Genomic DNA, 20,941 nt, shown 5'->3' with positions numbered 1-20,941 from the left:
ATTATGAGATTTTTCAGGGCTGAGAGGGTTCCCAGTTCATCCTATATCATCATATGATCACACCCTGTGGCACAAAAAAATGTTTAACTTTTGTTTTAACTGAAAATACCCATGCTTATTAAACACAGATGGCATAACTTTCATGTAATAAAACATTTCTTCCAGTTACAAATTTTTGGTGATGCATCATGACAAAGAATTTTTCCCTGATTTTCAGAATATTTCAGGTGTTCAAACTGAAGCCCAACTTTTTGGACTAGAACCAGTCAGCACCTATTCTGTCAGCGTATCTGCCTTTACAAAAGTCGGAAATGGCAATCAGTTTAGTAATGTAGTAAAATTCACAACTCAGGAATCAGGTGAGACACGGTTTTTTGATCCTAAAATGTTTCACTTTGTATTTAACACTTTTCCCTTCCTTCTGGTTTATGTGATAAAGTACCATCATTTAAGAGTGCCTTCAAAGGGAAGTTGAATTTCAGTGCTTTAACAGTAGGCTGGGTCTTGTGTGCAATCAAATATATATATTTACATGTGGGTTTTTCCTTTGAACTGAGGAAATTGAAATAAAGGAATAGTTTAGGAATAAAGTAGGTTCTAGGTATCTGTGAAAATTACCTAATTCTTTTTTTTATATAATGTTTTTATTTAAATTCCAGTTAACATACAGGGTAATACTAGCTTCAGGTATACAGTACAGTGTTTGAATACTTTCATACAACACCAGGTACTCGTCACAAGTGCCCTCCTTAATCCCCATCACCTATTTCACCCAACCCTACCCACCTCTCCTCTGATGACCAAAGTTTCCATAGTTAAGAGTCTATTTCTTAGTTCCCTCTCTCTCCCTTTTTAATTTCCCTTTGCTCATTTGTTTTGTTTCACAAATTCTTAGTATCAACTGAGACAGCTGAGTTTTTAGGGAGGGAAGAGAAACCAACCAGTAGTCACTTTTAACAGGTTGGTTTATATTTCCATGCAGTGATACCGATGTTTATTTAAAGATGTATTGTGACTGTGAAGACCACTGGTCATTATGTAAGCTTCTACTTTCCCATAGTCCATTTGTAACATGTGGAGGAAATTATGAAGACTATGAAATACCGCTGGTCTAATTAAACAACTTACCTACATGTCACACCTGGCAAAGCTCACCTTTGCTTGCATACTGGATGGTTTTCATTTATGATCTATTTCATGGGTGGCTTAGAAATGCACTTTTCCTTCTCTCAACCGGACCATATATTTAAAGGCACCTCTTCCTCACTTTTTTCATCAATGATTATTGAATGAGCACAAGATACTGCTCTAGGTATTTTTTCTGTACCTTTAGATGCACTTCCTCTTGCTTTAGATTAGCTCTAAATTGAAACTGGAGAGCACTCGCTGACAAATTAATCATTTTTGCATTTTGCATTAATTTATGAATATCTGAGAGATTTTTTCATAGTATTCCTTTAAGACAGGCTAAGACAATAATATTTATCATGGATAAAAGTACATGCTTTGAAGTCAGAGCGTCTGGATTTGAATTATTAACTGTATAACCTTGCAAAGGCCTGTGAGTCTTCTGAGCCTCTATATTCCTAACTGAAAAGAAACATGTATTAGCAGTAGCCACCTATAAGGTTGTGGTGGAAAATATTTTAAAAGATCCACATAAAGTTCTTATTAGTGTGTTGGACACACATTTAGCGTTTGAAGAAAATGTTACTGTTGCCCCATTCTCGTATTACAGATGAAGAAACCATGATTAAGGCAGTTTAGATGAAAAGGTCTGAAAAAATTAGTGGAGAAACTGAATTAGAACATCAGCTTCTGACCTCTAGTGAAGGGTGGACATGACTGTAGGAAATGGATATATTATAAATGATAATTTACATATTATATACAAATGCCAAACCCATAAAGAAAACACTACAAGATTAGCCTTGATTTTTACTAAACGGATTCATGTATAAATTGTAGACAGTGACACGGTAAATATTTTTATCCATAAAATAAAATTATTGCATAAAATTCTATACCTTGATTGGCTAAATAAAAGAAAATTTTCAACTTTAAAGGTTAAATATTGTTGGTTAATTATTTTTCTATTTCAGAGTCAGTGAAATAGATATTCACAAAATCTGAGTTTATAAATGAAACTTAAGCAAAGTATCAACTGCCTCAACTTATTTTATGAAAATACTACTATGTTTTTAAAAATAAGGAAGCAAATAATTAATAATATTTAATTGCCAGAACCCTGGATCAGCTGAGATATTGTCTTTTCTTTAATTTTAAATGCCACACATTCTTTAGTTCTGATGCCTTGATCTTACAAAGGAAAAAGAATTTGTAAAGATAAATTTAGGTCAGGAGAGAAAACTTCAGACAAATCAAAGATTACTTGAGTAGGCTTTAAATAACTATGTTTTGCATTAATGACAAGTTGTTTCACTACTTTTTTATAATCCACAAATTGACGATATGTGAATTTTCTTTCTAGCATCCTCTTTTTACTGTAATAAGAAAAAGCTATGCTACTATTAGGGGGCTTTACATGTTGGACATTTCCATGGGAAGTAGCCAGTCTCTGTACCTACAGTCACTTTGGTGGGCTGGGGTACTGCTCTTCAACCAGGTCCACAAGATAGAGTGGGCCTCTGAGAAATTGGGTTATTTCTAAGTAAATTCATGGAAGTTCTAGAAAAAATTAGGACTGAATTAAAAACTGGAACTGATTTAAATCTTCCCTGCAATGACTTTTTAAAAGATACTGAGGGATCAGTTCTTCACAATTCTTCTAAAGAAGACTACCAATTGTAAAAACAAAATCCTTAAATTGGTTGCATGTTTCCTGGTACTGTTGCAGGAATTCTCTGCCTTTCGTGCTTGCGGTTCTTGGTCACCCCACTTTGAAGAGTGAAGAGGTAGACCAGACAAAGAGTGGTGGGCAGCAAAGCAAAGTTTATTGAGCAATAGTAGAAAGCTCCGAGAGAGGGAGAGGACCTGAGAGGGTTGTCCTCGGAGTTTCTAAGTTTAGGGGTTTTATTATGAGCTCTTTTGCAGAACTATCTTATGCAGTCAGGGCATGCTGAGTCGTGCCAATCAGGGCTTTGGTCACGTATCTGTCTACCTATTAGGCTAATGTCCATGTGCTGATGGTCTGTTTTGGCTGACATCTGGGGGATAGCAACGGCACCTTGCCCGTGGATATTGATAAATGCTTTTGTGGTTAGTTGTCATATTTTGGGACATTTTGCAGAAGTCATTTCTGCAAAGGCTGCAAAGCAGAATGCTAGCGTGGTCCTGTCTAAGCTGCAAAACCGGATGTTAGTGCTGTTTTCTTTTAGCTATCCTGACTCCCTGTTTTCTTGGTGGGGACCCCGGCCCTGACTACCTGATTGTCCAACTATCTCCTAACACTGTTAGGCCCAGATGTGTCTCATCATGGAGGTACCTACATCTATGTTTTCCATAAAAAGTTTCCATGAAAAGAGTGTTACTAAGACTACTCCTTTCTGGTTGAGATAAAGAGAGCAGGCTTCAACCACTGCCTGAGTTTGAGACTATACAGTTAGTTGCTTCTCAGGATTTGAGGATGATTGCTGCTTGGGCGTAGGAAAATATTCAGTGATTGGCTCAGTATTGTAAGGATTAACATAATAGCATAGAAAATGAGCCAACTACCATTTGATTCAGCCTATGTGAAGAACTTACTGAGCACCTATTGTGCCGGGAATTGCCAGCAATCCCTGTACCAATGGATGAAATACTCTAAACTTTGCTGTGAAAGAGAAGAGAAGGCAAGGGGTCAGCTCTCAGAGATGAAGACCCTTTGCTCTTCTTTGCTCCTGCTTTTATTGGTCCTTCAGGATAATCACAAATCCTTATCATTGTTTCTCAAGTGCGTGATAAGGGGTCTTACTGAAACTGGAGGATCTGTCTACGGCTAATCTGCCTGTTCTACGATTTCTGCTAAACATAGCCTGAGGGACAATGCCTACATCTCTTAGATCACAGAGCAGCTATTTGGGCTAAGAAAGCTTGGGGGAAGGCAACTCCCTGCAGCATTCCAACCGCAGAGTGGTGGTAGTGCAGGCCTCCGCATTCCCAAGGCCTGTGCCCATCTCCAAAGCCTTCCCTGCCCCCAGTGGCCTCCCTGTTACATTTTAGCAAGCCAGGTATTATGGCTGATTTCATGTTCTACATTAACCCCAACAACATTGCAAGGTTGATATGTTAAATTTTTATTTGCACTCAACTCCTAAACATGATTTTATGTAGCAATCATGTAATAAAATCATTTACTACATGTGTATAAATTTTAACTTTGGGCATTTGTTTATCTTTTAAGTTCCGGATGCTGTACAGAACATACAGTGTATAGCAACGAGCTGGCAGTCAGCTTTAGTGAAGTGGGATCCACCCAAAAAGGCAAATGGAATAATTACGCATTATATGATAACAGTTGAAAGGAATTCTACAAGAGTCTCTCCCCAAGACCATATGTATACTTTCGTGAAACTTCTTGCCAATACCTCATATGTCTTTAAAATAAGAGCTTCAACCTCAGCTGGTGAAGGTGATGAAAAAACATGCAACATCAGCACACTACCTGAAGCAGGTAACTACTGTGAAACATGTAACCTGAAACAGGTAATTTACCTGAAAGAGGTACCTAACACCGGAAATGTGGCCTGTGTCATACATTTGTCAATAGCAGTTGTAATCTTGTTTTTCCTTCACTTTTATTTAATTCTAGTTAACAGACAATGTAATATTAGTTTCAGATGTAGAATTTAGTGATTCATCATTTACATACAACACCCAGCGCTCATCACAAGTGCCCTCCTTAATGCCCATCACCTATTTAGCCCATCCCCCCACCACCTCCCTTCCAGCAACCCTCAATTTGTTCTCTATAATTAAGAGTCTGTTCTCTGGTTTGCCTCTCTTTTTTTTTTTTTTTCTTCTCTGTTCATCTGTTTTGTTTCTTAAGTTCCACATAGGAGTGAATCCATATGGTATTTGTTTTTATAGCACATTTATCTGGAGATATGAAAGAAGTATTTAAAAATGTAACACATTTTTATGATACGTGTTACCTGAGTACCAGCTGTGTAGTATATTGATCCCTCTCCACAACATTGGGCAATTAAAAGGAGGAGAAAAGGGCAAATCTGCTCTACTGTCTTTCCACAAAAAATTATTTCTTATTATACAAACTCTAAACTTATCGAATTATGCTTTCTCATAATTTAAAATATGGAGTAAACATGTAAACATGTTGATATTTATCTTTTTTTTACTTAATTTATTTTATGGAATTCTAGATGCTTCCCTGAATTCCATAGCTGGCAGTGTTAAACTCTCTTTCATCTATTTGTTTTCCTATACACCAGCCTTTATCTTGTATATTATTTGGGTTTTTTTGTTTGGTTGTTTTTTGTTTTTGGGTTTTGTTTTGTTTTGTTTTGTTTGCTATCTTGTATATTATTTGAATAAAAACATCCAGTTCACTAAGCACTCGTCCTCAAAGAAGAAAACTCTTGCTCTCCCTAACACTGGTCTGACCTATGTCATAATCTCCTACATTCTTCTACCTCCTCCAGTATTGCACCTGCACATAAAAATGTAAGTCCGATTCCTTCCTTATGATACTACTTCCCTGGAAGCCCTCTCTAATAGGAACTGTGGCAATGGCATAATTGTTTACTTCTGGCGCAGCCACATCTGTTATCTTGGTAGCACCTTTTAATTCCTTCCTCCTTTTGAAATCAGCATCACCCAATTTTACTCCGCCTCTCTATCCTTGAGGCGGTAAACCGCAGAACTTTGAGACATGGTGTACCTTCTCCCTGGTTTCAGCATCCTAATCAGCACCCTTTCCTTCTCATTCTTCCAGTGCAACACTTCCTCAGACTTCAGTGTTCTGCCTGTTCAGCTGGGATGGATGCTTTTTAGCAGCACCTGCCTCTTACTCCTTATATCTCAAACCATGGCACTGTGACTCATCTTCCAGGGGTGTCCCAACTCTGAGAGGATTCCACTGTTTGTTTTCACCAGATGCTGGCTGATGAATAGTGCTATAAAAAAACAACTAGTTTACCTGTTTCAGGTATAAATTCACCTTTTCTAACTCTCCTAGCTGCTCCATAATCTTCTGTACATCCTTTGTTTACCCTCTTTCAATTTTCCACAACAGAATTCTATTCTCATTTTGAACATAATCTACCCACGCTATCATCTGTATTTGATGTTATTATTCATTTTACTACATCAGTAATACTGACTTGACCTCCTTTAAAATTTGCCCATGTCTTTATTTATGCTCTCAAGATAGCCTCCCAGGGGTGCCATTGACTTCCTCTTTTCAGGAATCTAACTGCTTGTTTTTGTTTCAATATCATATCTCCTCTAGAATATTACTCCATCAATTCAATCTACTTTCTCCTGCATTTTATCCTCTCTTTCTTTCTCTCTCTCTCTCTCTCACACACACACATACACACACAAATACACACACATAAATTATTAGAAAATTTCAGCTAAGGAACTGGTTGGCATATGAACCCTAAACATCTTCACATGGAATTTATGCTACATGAATTCTTCTCTGCCCTACTTTTCTATGCCTGTACTTCATAACCGTTTGGACACCAAGCCTCATATTTATATGTGATTCTTACTTCCATCTCTCCTACATAAAATCAGATTTTATCAGTTTGGTCTCTGCCATGGTTCTGCAATCTGCTCCTTCTCCAACTTGACTGCCCTATTTTGCATCAGATTCTTGTTGCTTCTTGTAATAATATGCTAAAGTAGCCTTACTACACACACTCATCCAGCCTGCCCATCAGTCTTTTCTTCTTACCCACTTACTTTGATTGAATTGTCTCTAAAACACAATTAGACCATTTATGTGTTGGCAGTTGAAGTTTATTATCTGAGGGTAAAAGTTAGACATATAGATTTGGGTGTTTGAAGCATAGAGACAAGAATGAAAGGCACAAGGTGTGGGAGATGGCCCAGGAGACTCCAAATGTTTTACTTATTCTTGTTGTCTAGAAAATGCATCCCAGAATTTATCACCAATTAGAATCTGACTTCTGTCTAGCTTTTCATTCTTATGTCCCTCCACTGCGTTTCCTCATCCAGCTGATGCCTCTAGCCAGACTTCATTTTTTCAGTATATTAGACTTCATGTATTCAATTCAAAGAACATTTATTAAGCTCTTGCTACTTGCTATGGGCTAGTAATTGATTAGACTCTCTTTTTAAACATACCCAACACTTTCTCGTGATCAAATTGCTTTGCTTCCTGTAGCTCTATTGTCCTTTTCCTTTTCTATGTCACACAAAATTCTTAAAAGCCCAATTTAAGTGTGTGTGTGTGTGTACGTGGGTGTGTGTTTTAAATTCTTCAGTGACATGCCAAGATTTAAAGTCACAGACTTCACTCCAGACTTGCTGAATCACAGCCTCAAGCACTGTGATGCCCAAGGGTCTGTACTTTTAAGCTTCTCTCGAGGTGATCTGATGCTCTGTAAATTTGGGGAAGTACTGGAGTAGATTATCCATGAACTTTGATGGTTGGTAATATGTAGCAGTGAGAGCAGGCAGTGTCAGAGAGGTCCAGAAAGGAGTGATAGGTATTTCCCTAGTAGGTGGGCAGCAGACCATTGCTATGTAGAATCTGGCCGAAGGAAATATGTTCAAATCCAGGCAGATGGTCTAGCATCAGGTACAATGGTCTTACTCATTGGACAGGAGCTGAGTCTCAGAGAACTGGAAAAAAGACAGGATAATAATTCTGAGATAAATGAGAGGTTCAAGACTGAAAATGAGGCAGAAGACTCATTATTGAGTCCATTGGTACTCAAGGTGACTGCTTCATCACAGGAACAAAGCAGAAGTTCACTTAGTAGAACTGAGACACATAATCAAAATAGTAATATGCATTTGATATAGAGACACCTGAATGTAAGGTACAGGTCTCTGTAAAAAATTAAAAATTAAAAAAAATAAGTATTTGAATTTGATCTTAACTCAGGGTTAAAAGACTACATGAGTGAAAGTTGAAGGGAATCTAAATCAATGAATTAGGCAGATATTAGATATATGGTACTGTGTGCTATGTACTTGCTTACTACTGAACATAAATGGTTTTCAAAGTTTAGACTTCTAACTCCCTGCATCAGAATGTATATCCCTGAGGCCCTTCTCCAGACCTATGGAATCAGAATTTGAAAAGTAAGACTCACAACAAATCTGCGTTTAAACAAGTTATGTGGGTAGGACAATGCTGAAATTAGAGATGCACTCTATTCCACTGTAAACTTTTTGCTTGCAGGGTCTATGTCTAATTTGTCTTTGTTTTACTCACAGTTCCTAGCAGATACCCTGTGAATTACAGGCAATCACATGTTTGTAGAAGAAAGAAATGAATTGTTTTCTTATGACATTTATAATTTTCCATAAGGGTTTTTATTCCACTGCAAAATATTATTTCCCCATTCCACCAGGCAAAATTATAGATATTTTCTCCCATGCAAATGTAGAAGTATTTTTAATTAAGGAGAGTCATTCACATGAAACATAAGTATTAATTGGCACTTCAAAAATAGTTAAAAATTTTTTTTCATCTTTAAAATTAAGTTTCAGGTCTAGGATATAATTATATTTCTGATTACAATATTCATTAGGTAAATACTTTGCTTTTATCCGGGTTCACATGAATTGTTTGTTGATTAGACATTAGTAAGAACTGGAGATTCATTGTTCAGAATGGAAACAGTTTTATAGCTGTTGCAAACTTCTAATTTATAGTGGTCTGAGATTAGTCATGGTGTATAGTCAGCTCTGAGTCACTGACTCTGGACTTATTTCTGACATAAAGTAAAGTCAAATTTGGCTCACTCTCTCACTGCCTGGTGTCTGACCTTAACATTCCTTCCAGGGATTATTGGGTATTTTTCTCAGTGTAAACTCAGTGATATCTGGGCACAGTTAAACATGCATCATGACGACTGAATTTATGAGAAGATTAGTGTTTGGTGTCTAAGCTGGTTCCATTGTCACAGTCAAACATGTTGGAATAGGACAAATATAGATGAAGGCCCCAAACCTTGGTACTTATAACAGTATTTTATGTCAAAATATATCATATGTACCAATAAAAATATTATAGCAAGTTCATGTGCACAGGACTGAATTTTTAGAATCTCGTATTAGCTCCAAATGCATGTACTTATCCATATTATTTTCAAATCTTAGTAAATGTGGTGATCTAATATTGAGTTTTTAAAACTTTTTTTCTTTTCTGGAAGATAATTTTACAGTTTGGATTTATTCAAAGCTCTTTCACATTCACTAAATTAGAATCAAGAGAGAAAAATTAGCTATATCCCTTGGATGTCCAAAATTTAATTGAGGGAAAATAAAATACACATTTGTGGTTTTTAGGAGTGTTATTTTCAGCAGTGATTTCTTCATTCATTTTTGTCCAACAGATGATGTCAGGCACCTGTAGGGACCCACTGGAAGTCCACTGAGCTAGCAAATATAGTAATGGTACAATATGATTGAATTGGAATGTGTTCGATTTCCCTGTTTTTCTTTTTTCTTCTACTCTTGGTTATTTGAAAAGACCGTATATGGAAAACTGTTAATATACATATATTTGTATATTTTACTATATTATATATAATATATGTAACATATTACATATATTAATAGAAATATATATTATATTTATACATATTATATATTTCAATAAAATATCTATATTAATATATATTTTACATATATGTAATATATATGTGTGTATATATATGTAATATATATGTGTAAACTCTCAATCTTCTTCTTCAAAGTCCTGACCACAGTTCCCCTAATTATTTAAGAAATGTATCTGTCATGCATTTTATTTGAATCCTTATTTTGAGGACCTCTCTGAGCAGTGCAGAGATTACTGGGCAAACTGTGATTATAACTAAATTTGATTTCCATTTACCAGCTTTTTGAAAAAATAAAATATTTATATCACTTATAAGAATGCATACCATTCTCAAATACCATTTAATAGATGGAATGTGGGTGGTAAAAGTGTTTCTCAGGGTTGCAAATTAATGCACTAATTCAAAAGTTCACTTTTTCCTTTGTCTGCATCCCACTGACATTGTTCTCCTTATCCATCACCTCAGTTGAGATGAGAAGTCAAGCATGTAGGAAAATTGCATGATCCTGTTTGTTCTTAAGCAAGTGAATTGACACATTCTACTTACCAGTCAGTAATTGCTGAAAGCATAAAAGCCATTATAGTTGCCTGTCATAGATCAGAAAGAAATAGCTATTAGCATTGCTACTCTAATTGAAATTCAAGTGTTTTACAAAATATCCCTCATACAGACTTAAGTATTAAATATAATATTTCTCTTAAGAGTGAACATCAGGTGAGAAGTATCTTTTACATTTGTAGTGTGGAAATTTGAAAAAATATATACTTATTTAGTGCTTACCATGTGCAGGCTCTGTGTTTGGAGTTCAAGATTCAAGTTTGAATCCCAAATAGCATCAGTGATCTCTGCTGTGTGCATCCAAGTAACTTCACCATTATCGTAAAGACATATCCAATACATATATAGCAATTAAATATAAAACTATATTAAGGGGCACCTAGGTGGCACAGCGGTTAAGCGTCTGCCTTCGGCTCAGGGCGTGATCCCGGCGTTATGGGATCGAGCCCCACATCAGGCTCTTCTGCTGGGAGCCTGCTTCTTCCTCTCCCACTCCCCCTGCTTGTGTTCCCTCTCTCGCTAGCTGTCTCTATCTCTGTCAAATAAATAAATAAAATATTTTAAAAAAAAAACTCTATTAATATGTTAGTCAATTGTGTGAATTGAAGATTAAAGCAAATAGGAAATCGATTTTATTGAAGGCTATATTGAAGATTAGAAATTGATTTTATTGAGAGCTATATTGAAGAAATGGAATACAAATTAGATGTAGAAGCAGCTTAGATTCAGTAACCTAATGGGAAATGATGATATGGTCTTGAACCCTGAATTTCATAGGCAGTTACACTAGTGTTTATTTAGATTATCTGTTACAGATCAATAAAATAGCCGAGTTTTTGAAATATCCTTTTTTTGTTGTTCCTCAGTGTGCTATGAGAAAATGTCATAGTACATGTCAAAGAACATTCTTCCTTTTATTTGAGCTATACGAATGTAGAGAGAACTGAAGATTATGAGTATAGTAAGGCACTCATGGTAAGCCACCCTGTGACACCATGAGTATTCACGAAAATAGATTAATAAAGAGAAGGAAGTAAATATGAATTTCAAGATACATCAAGAGAAAACACACAGTGGGATAAAGGAATGAGGTCAGGCTGAAGGGTACCTGGGTGGCTCAGTCTATCTTTGACTCAGGTCATGATCTCAGGGTCCCGGGATTGAGCCCTGAGTGGGGCTCCCTGCTCAGTGGGAGCCTGCTTCTCCCTCTCCTCCCAGCTTGTGCACTCTCTCCCTACCTCTGTTGCTATCTCTGTCTCTCCCTCGAATAATTAAATAAAATATTTTAAAAAGGGGGGAGGTCATGCTAAGGTGGAAGCCTGAGTAGAGTGGGGTGCATTAAGTTGGAAAGAATGTAGGAAGGAAGGTTGAATAACTTAAGTGGGCCTTACTTTGCTCTTAGTTTTGCATATTTGTAGCAGAACTTTGAATATAATATCATGGAAAAATGAGAACTCTGCTAAATTTAAAATAGGAAGCAACATAAGTAACTCTAAAAATAGTGATTGTTTTTTGACCATTGTCCTAAAAGACTGCAGTAATTTTTAGAAGAAGAATTTGTTCATTACATAGTTTCCGAGCCTCATCAAGTCACGAAGAATAAAATCCACAGTCATTTCAATGACCCATAGGGTCTTTTTTTAACCCACCATTCTCTTCCCCTAGTTATGTATTGTCTCCTCCTTTATCCTTTGAAAATTTATCCTCAATGCCACTTCTTTAAAGAGGATCTGATTTATTTATAATCGAACCTTCTCCCAGCTAGAATTTTCTGTCCTCTTTATCTGCTTTACTGTTCTGTGTTGTACATAACATTGTCCCTGGATCTGTCCTCTTTACAATGCATATTCCATGAGGATAGGGATTTTTCTTTGTGTAGTTCACAGCTATTTCCAACATCCAAAAATGTGTCTGGAATACAGTGATACTCAATAAATATATTATGAAAAATCAAATGAATCAACCAATCAATCAATACACAGTCCTAGAAAAGTGATAAGCACACAGTAAACACTCAGTATGCATACTTTTGGGAGCCTTTAGTAGAAACTTATGGTTATAAAATTATTTTTAGACAGTTATATGGTAAAATATCTAAGAAAGGTGTGTCTTCTGGAATATATATATTTTTAATTAAACTTCTTATTTTGACATAGGTATAGATTCACATGCAGTTATAAGAAGTAATTCAGAGAAATTCTGTGTTGCCTTTAGGCAGCTTCCCCAATGACAACATCTTTTAAAACTGTAGTATTTTATACAACCACCATATTTATATGAATGCGATCAAAGTAGAGAGCATTTCCATAAGAATAATCCCTCGTGTTGCCTTTTTACTGCCATACCTAAGTCTTGTCCACCCTTCTTGCTCCTCCTCTCATCTTAACCCTCTGACAATGGCTTGTTTGTTCTCCATCTTCTATAATTTTGTCACTTGTGATTGATATGTTCATGTGATTTTCTTCGTTAGCTTGTTAAAATGGTGGGTTATACTGACTGATTTTCTAAAATTGAACAAGCCTTTGATCTTTGGAATCAACCTCACTTGATCAGGGTGTATTTATTTTTATATATTACTGATCTCTATTTGCCAATATTTTATTAAGGCTTTTTGCATCTATATATTTATGAGGTATATTGGTCTGTAGTTTTGTGGGGTTTCTCCCCACTGTCTTTGTCTAATTTCAGTATTAAGGTAACACTAGTTTTATAATATGAATCTCTTTTAACTTCTGGAAGAGAATTGGTACTAATTCTTCTTTAAACACTTGGTTGAGTTCTCCAGTGAGTCTCTGGGCCTGGAGATCTCTTTTTGGGGAGATTTAAAATTACGTTTAAGTGCTCTCAGGATGCAAAATTGGAGCTGAAATGTGATATCAAACCAGTTGCAGAAAGTGGTAGTTCTAAATAATCTGTTTGTCAAAAAGGAAGTCTCAAGAGAAATAAAGAAATATTGTAAACTAAAATATATTGAATTAAAATAAAATGAAAATACAATATGTAAAATGTGTGGGACACAGTTAAAGCAGTGAAGAGAGGAAGTGTATAGTTTTGAATGCGTTCACTGGAAAAGAGGAAACATGTCAAATCAATAATCTAAGGTCACCTTCCCCTGCATTACAGTCTAGAAAAAGAAAAAGAAGCCCAAAATATGCTGAAAAAAAGAAAAGAATAATAAAAATAAAAGCAGAAATCAGTGAAATCAAAAACCATAAAACAACAGGAAACATCAGTGAAACAAAGAGCTGGTTCTTTGAAAGTTAAAATAAAAACCTCTAGCAAGCCTGGCAAAGAAAAAAAGGAGATACAAATTACCAGTATTTAGGAATGAAGCTACTACAGACACTACCAACATCAAAAAGATAATGAGGAAATAATACCAACAGCTTTACACACAAAAATTTTACACCTTAGGTGAAACAAACTCATTGTTCAAAAACCACAACTTCCATAGCTCACCTAATACATGAACAGCCCTATAGTTATTAAGGCCATTGAATGTGTAATGATTTCCTGTGACCCACTCTGGTAGGGAAAGGGAGGGCACCTCTCTATTACTGGCAAGTAGGGGTAGGAATCCAGGTTCCCCCTCACCCTCCACTGACACCCCAGGGAAGGATGCTGAGTGGGCACAGGAAAGAGGGCTGCCCACTAGGCCTCCACTGAGGAGGCCTCTTGGCCCTAGCTGGGAGGCTATGAGTTCCTCATTACTACTCTCCACATGGTTGTCCACTGACACAGTGGAGAGGTTTTGTTACTTCTGGAAAGAGCAGAAGTTCTAGCTTCTTATTTTGTCTTCTCCAACCTCACCCTATCAGAGATGCTTGGGGTACCTCAGTACCTAGGGCAGAAGACTAGGTTCCCCATTTGACCTTTGCTCTCATGGGAGAGAGTGAGGCCATAATTTTCTTCTGTGGTTTTTGGGTAGAGCTGTTATTGTCTAAAAAGTTTTGTTTTGCTAGGCTACACTGGTTTTCGACTAGAGAGAGCAAGCTTTTATAGCAGAGCTTTCTTGGCCTGAGCTAGTTGACATTTCCAGATTGCTGGCTTCGGGGATATATGAGGCAAGAAGAAAACCAGAGAACTCACCAGTCTGCTGTCTTGGGTCCTGATTTCCCTAATTGTTCTGCCTTCTCTCCACCTTTCAGTGTCTCCTTATGTTTACTCTGTATTTAATGTCCACGGTTTTAGATGAAGATAGTGGAAGGAGTAGGGAGAATACATCTATTCCATCTTCTCCAAAGCAGAAGTTCATATGGGGATATATTTAATGGTTCTAACTAAGCATCTTTGTTGCAAGCATTTTCACCATGATCAGATCATTTCCACTCTGTAAGGTAATTTTGCTGAAAAAGATAAAAATAACAGTTGACAGTTTGGTTTGATGGTTGGTTTCATCAACTGGTTGACAGTTTGGTTTTATTTCTCTATTGTTACAGTACTCCCATTTTTGTATAACCGAAATCTTAGCCAGCTTCCATAATCGTCTGTAGAGTGGCACAGAGTTTTGAACCTACATTTCCTGTAGAACTTTGGAACATCTATCAGTGGGCATGTGACAAAATGCCAAGAACAAATAACGGTGTGGAAGGTTTTCACAATGTAAGACAAAGCTTACTTACAAATATGCATCCCAGTATTTGAAAACTGATATATCTTTTAATGAAGGAAGAAATTTTAGCAAAAAGGGGAAAAAAATGAGATACTGTACGTGAAAATAAATCAACAAGCAAAAGCATGTATGATACTATGAATGAAAAACTTTGATGACAAATGCTTAGGTAGAATCCGAAAAATAAAATCTGTTATTTGTGCAGTCTTGCCACGAATCTACACTATACATTTTGAATGTATTCAAATATTTAGTATTTTGCAACAAGGTTTTTCAAATTTTGTCATTCATTTTTAATGTTTCGTTATGTCCTTTTTAATGAATATCCCTCTTTTATTTTTCATGATTTTATCTTTTATAGCAGAATTGCCTTACAGCCAATTAGTTATGCAGCAAAGATGCTTCCAGCAAAAATTCTGAACATGATGTTTACTATCATGCATGGTACACTTTTTATCCATCTACTCAAGATGATGTTATTTAATACATATGAAGTAGTATGCTAGGGACTATGGGAAGACTATGATGAAACAAATTTATTTCTTGTGCTTTTAAAATTTAGAATTATATAATTTTGTATCTTCATTGGACCTCAGAGATAAACTCATTCAGTCATTTCATATGGCAGACATGGGAAATGCAGCACACACGTTGTCTACTAAGTGAGCTGTAACTAATTGTTAGCAGAACTACTGATCCAGAACTCTTTCTGCTAGAAAGAGTTACCCTTACCTTAGAAATTCAACAAATCATTTGCATTTATTAGAATTAGAATAGTTTTCTTCTGTTATTTCACAATATCTCAATAGAATTGTTATGGGGTAGGGAGATCGAGGTCCATTACACGAATTTCCTCATTAATCTGTGTAGATATATTTATGATGTAACTATATACAGACTCTTGTCCAAATATGGATTTAAAATTCAGGAAAACTCAATTTCTACCACCAGATATGTGCTTACCTATAGTACCAAAAATACTATAGTACTAAAAATACTGTGTAAAATACTGAAGCCATTCTGGGAAATTTCTGGAATTCCTAGACACATATCGCATTTTTTATCCTGGATCAGTTCCGAAGGTGCAATGTTTGCTTTTGTGAAATTGTCTTAGGTATCAAATTCTAAATTATATATTTAAAAGTCCTTTTAGGGGTGCCTGGGTGGCATAGCGGTTAAGTGTCTGCCTTCGGCTCAGGGCGTGATCCCAGCGTTATGGGATCGAGCCCCACATCAGGCTCCTCCGCTATGAGCCTGCTTCTTCCTCTCCCACTCCCCCTGCTTGTGTTCCCTCTCTCACTGGCTGTCTCTATCTCTGTTAAAAAAATAAATAAAATCTTTAAAAAAAAAAAAAGTCCTTTTAAATGTAATTCCATTTGTAAAAATGAATTTGAGTTACTCTGCATAATTCTCCTTGACCCCATTGATGCTCTAATACCTTTCATTAAGTAGACTCCGGGAATTACTCCTTTCTTCATCCCAGCTCCAGCTAAAGACAGCTGTTCTTCAAGCAGCATTTTTATTAACTTATTTAAGAACTGGGGCATATCTTATTACCCTATTTTCCATTCCTGTCCTATGCAGCTGTAGCCGGCACTTTTCATAACAGCCTCTACATATCAACCTCCTCCCCCCATTTCACTCCATTTTTGTTTCTTTTTTTCTTTTACTTTCCTTTGTAAGTAAATTAAGGTTGTGTGTGTGCATGCAAGAGCCGCCTTCTGTCTTTATCTGTAGTAACCCCATTACTTGAAAGCTTCAGGAATGTGCCTGTTGTTTCTGTGAGATTATAAGCTTCAGGGAAAACCATTTATGAATGGTGTAAAAACTCTGAAAGGTAAAATAAATGACCTTTAATGATAGCAAAATTTCATTAATAATACTACACTTAGACTCAATTTAAAAATAATGCAATATGAATATAAAGAAACGGCTTTGAACAAATAGAACGTTGTGTAAATTATTGTTAACCTCAACTTAGTGAACTTCAAATATTACAAGTTTTATGGTGTATTAGAAAATAACTTTTGGTCAGGAAGCTATTTTATAAAAATAAGGCATGCATAAATAGCAGCCACTATATGATTAAACACTTTTAAAATTCAAGTAAAGAAATAGTGTTTCTTAGTATATTAATGTTATCACCGTAATTTAAATTTTCACCACCTAGTATTCATTACAACCTCGAATAAATCACCCATTACTTCTGTGTCTGGATAGTTTATTATGAAAAATTATTACTTTAAAAGCAATTTGCACTGTTAGAAAGATAATAACTATTATTCCTTATGGATTACAATAATGAAATCTATACCAATTAAAAGATACATTAAAAATCAGTAGTCTAATTTTCTGGCTTGTTACTAATTAAATTAGCCTACTTTAGAAAGGAGTTTTTAAAAACCAAGATCCTGTTTGTAATTTTTTAAGCACAACTACATTAATATGTGTGATGTAGGAGAAGTCTAACATTTTTAAAGTTTAGACTTAAAATTTTAAACTAACTTTGTATTTAGGATGTTATTATAGAGAAATGGTTAACTGTATAAGACATGTTCCCTGAAAGCTGAATAGAATGCTCTTCTTACAAGTACTATTAGGAAATTTGCCTGAAGACTGAACTATTGCCAGAAGATAGCTGAAAGTATTTGTTGACTACTTGGACTAATCTGTAAGGCTTCTTCTCTAGTATGAATATATGAAAAATACAATAAAACTCATTGTTTTATTTTACTAACACCTAGATTTATAAAACATTAGCTAGAAAGTATTAATGCCTAGCATTTTAAGTTTCTGTATAAATGTAATAGATAACTTATTTTGAATATTACTGCTACACTTTTATGGGAAAGCTTTTTTCTTTTCATGTTTTTATGTTTTCTTTTTCATGTTTTTTACTTATGGGAAATTATTTTATATAAAATGAAATGCACAGAACCTAAGTGTGCAATTCAGTGGTTTTTCACAAATGCATACCCCCATATAACACCACTCAACAACATATAGAACATTTCCATCTCCCAGAGAAAATTCTCTTGGACACCCACTCTCCAAGGTAGCCACTATCCTGATTTCAGTCAGCAAAACTTACTTTCACTTGTTCTTGACCTGTATGTACTCTTTAATTTCTGGTCCGTTTCTTCCCACATAATTGTGAAACTCATGTTCTTGAGGGTTTCAGTAATTTATTCTTTTTACTGTTAAATAATTTTCCATCATATGAATATTCCATTATTTGTGTGTCTGTTTTTTCTGGACATGTAGGTTGCTCTAACCTAAGTATTATGAATAAAACTGCTATAGATATTTTTGTTTAAATTTTTTCTTGTGGAATTGTTGGGTCATAGTCTAGATAGGTATTTGTGTTCAAGAAACTGGCAGTTTTCTAAAATGTTTGCTCTATTTTAAATACATACCTAACAACAATATATGAGAATTCTAATTACTTGTTGGTATCAACAGAATTTGATGTTAACAGTCTTTATAATTTCAGAGATTGTAGTTGATGTAAAGAATTTGTATCTTATTGTAACTTTTATTTTCATATCCATGATGATTAATGATGTTAAATCCTCTTTCTATGAGTTTCACATTTTTTAGATTCCACGCTTATCTTTATCTTTCTTTTTTGGCTTAGTTCACTTACCATAATAATTTTAAACCTTTCTTCTTTTGAAATATAATCATTTATAGTGATGTCTCCTTTTTTTTTATTATGTTATGTTAGTCACCATACAGTACATCATTAGTTTTTGTTGTAGTGTTTAGTGATTCATTATTTGCATATAACTCGTAGTGCTCATTACAACACACGCTCTCCTTAATACCCATCACCTGGTTACCAGCCCTTTATCTGTCATTTGCAAATATTTGCAATGTCATTTGCAAATATCTTCTCCCATTCCGTGGGTCGCCTCTTAATTTTGTTGACTGTTTTCTTTGCTGTGCAGAAGCTTTTTATCTTGATGAAGTCCCAAAAGTTCACTTCTGCTTTTGTTTCCCTTGCCTTTGGAGACGTGCCATGAAAGAAGTTGTGGCCAATGTCGAAGAGGTTACTGCCTATGTTCTCCTCTAGGATTTTGATGGATTTCTGTCTCACATTGAGGTCTTTCATCCATTTTGAGTTTATCTTTGTGTATGCTGTAAGAGAATGGTCGAGTTTCATTCTTCTGTATATAGCTGACCAATTTTCCCAGCACCATTTATTGAAGAGACTATCTTTTTCCCATTGGCTATTTTTTCCTGGTTTGTTAAAGGTTAGTTGACCATAGAGTGGAGGGTCCGTTTCTGGAGACTCTATTCTGTTCCACTGATCTTTGTGTCTGTTTTTTGTGCCAATACCATGCTGTCTTGGTGATCACAGCTTTGTAATATAGCATGAAATCAGGCAAAGTGATGCCCCCGGCTTTGTCTCCTCCGGATCATTTAATATCAAAAATTTTAGTTTTTTACTTTCAGATAAAAATACTTTCTAATTTCCTTTGCAATTTCTTCTTTGAGCCATGGTTACATAAAAATATGTTTAATTTCTGATTATTTAGGACTTTTCTAAATAATCTCATGTCATTGATTTTTAATTTATTGCCATTATTGTCAGAGAATATATCTTTAAGACTTAATCTTAAAAAAAATTGTTGAGAAATTTTCTATGGCTCAGCATATGATTTATCTTGTTGAATATTCTCCCATGCACGCTTGAAAATAATGTATATTCTTCAGTTGTTGGCCATAATGTTCTCTGTATTAGTTCATGGTGTTTGCAAATGTTTTGCAAATCTATATCCTTACCACTTTTTAGCCTAATTATTTCTTCAATTATTGAGAAGGAAATGTTAAAATACACCACAATGATTGTGGATTTGTCTGTTTCTTCTTTCAGTTGCGTCAGTATTTGGTTCAAGTACTTCAAAGTTTGTTTTATTTTTAAAACACATACATATTTATGATTACTATAACTCCCTAACTGACCCTTAAATCATTATAAACTGTCTCTTTTATCTTTGGGAGTACTCCTTACCTTGAAAGTTCTTTTGTTCGATATTAATAGAGGCACATGCTCTTTGGTTATTGTTTGTATCATATATCTTTTTCTATCCTTTGAATTATTTGTATCATATTTAAACTGTGTGTCTGGTGACAGCAAAGTCTGCCTCTTGGGGAAAGCATATAATTGGGCCTTTCATTTTTATTTTGACTGATAATCTCTGCTTTTTATTTTAATTTTTTATTTTTATTTTTTAATTTTTAAGAATTTTTTAGTTTAAATCCAATTAGCCAAGGTATAGTACATCATTGGTTTTTGATATAATGTTCAATGATTCATCAGTTCAGTATAACACCAATCTCTCCTTTTAAATGGAGCATTTAATCTATTTATATTTAAAGTCATTATTAATTTTGTTGAGTTTAGTTCTACTGTTTGCTATTTGTTTTCTCTTTGTCTTATCTTTTTTTTTAGTTCCTCTTTTCTTTCTTGCCTTCCTTTGGGTTAATTGAATAGTTTTAGCTTTCTTTCTTTTTTTTTTTTTTAAGATTTTATTTATTCATTTGACAGAGAGAGAGCACAAGCAGGGGGAGCCTAGGCAGAGGGAGAGGGAGAAGCAGCCTTCCCACTGAGCAGGGATAATGATATGGGGCTTGATCCCAGGACCCTGGGATCATGACCTGAGTCGAAGGCAGACACTTAACCGACTGAGCCACCCAGGCCACCCTAGTTTTAGCTTTCTATTTTAATTCATCTGTTTTATTTTTAGCTGTACTTCTTTGTCTTATTTTTTAGTGGTTGCTCAAGGGAATTATAATATGATTATTTAATTTGTCATAGCTACTTAATATCATACAACTTCACATAAAATATATGGAGTTGCAGGGGTGCCTGCATGGGTCAGTCGGTTAAGCATCCAACTCTTGATTTTGGCTCAAGTCATGATCTCAGGGTTGTGAGATCAAGCCCCATGTTGGGCTCTGCACTGGGCGTGGAACCTGCTTAATTCTCTCTCTCCCTCATCCCTCCCCGCCGCTCTCTAAAATATGTGTGTGTGTG

General features: G+C 35.4%; 2 protein-coding genes across 9 annotated transcripts in view; one reads left to right on the top strand and one right to left on the bottom strand.

The window, feature by feature from the left end:
• LOC148108660 (uncharacterized) overlaps positions 1–20,941 on the bottom strand; it is a 199,554-nt gene that overhangs the window by 53,525 nt on the left and 125,088 nt on the right. The window contains exon 5 of one of the 2 annotated variants that reach the window (XR_015727160.1): positions 14,376–14,632. The gene's annotated coding sequence lies outside the window, so the exon portion shown is untranslated. Of the gene's footprint in view, positions 1–14,359; positions 14,633–20,941 lie in introns of those variants that run through there. The other variant, XM_087868906.1, reaches the window with a different exon arrangement.
• The window catches only part of PTPRQ (protein tyrosine phosphatase receptor type Q), a 258,211-nt gene that overhangs the window by 134,909 nt on the left and 102,361 nt on the right, over positions 1–20,941 (top strand). For 6 of the 7 annotated variants that reach the window (XM_087868896.1, XM_045779834.2, XM_087868894.1 and 3 more), the window contains 2 exons: positions 218–359; positions 4,343–4,612. In XM_087868896.1, the coding sequence (XP_087725022.1) occupies positions 218–359; positions 4,343–4,612 (412 nt within the window). Of the gene's footprint in view, positions 1–217; positions 360–4,342; positions 4,613–20,941 lie in introns of those variants that run through there. The other variant, XM_087868900.1, reaches the window with a different exon arrangement.

The sequence above is a fragment of the Ursus americanus genome, chromosome 17, assembly GCF_024610735.1.
Source record: "Ursus americanus isolate L20-20 chromosome 17, mUrsAme1.1.p, whole genome shotgun sequence".
Lineage (NCBI taxonomy): Eukaryota > Metazoa > Chordata > Mammalia > Carnivora > Ursidae > Ursus > Ursus americanus.
Note: the sequence above shows the minus strand (reverse complement) of the source record. Positions and strands in the feature narration are given on the sequence as shown.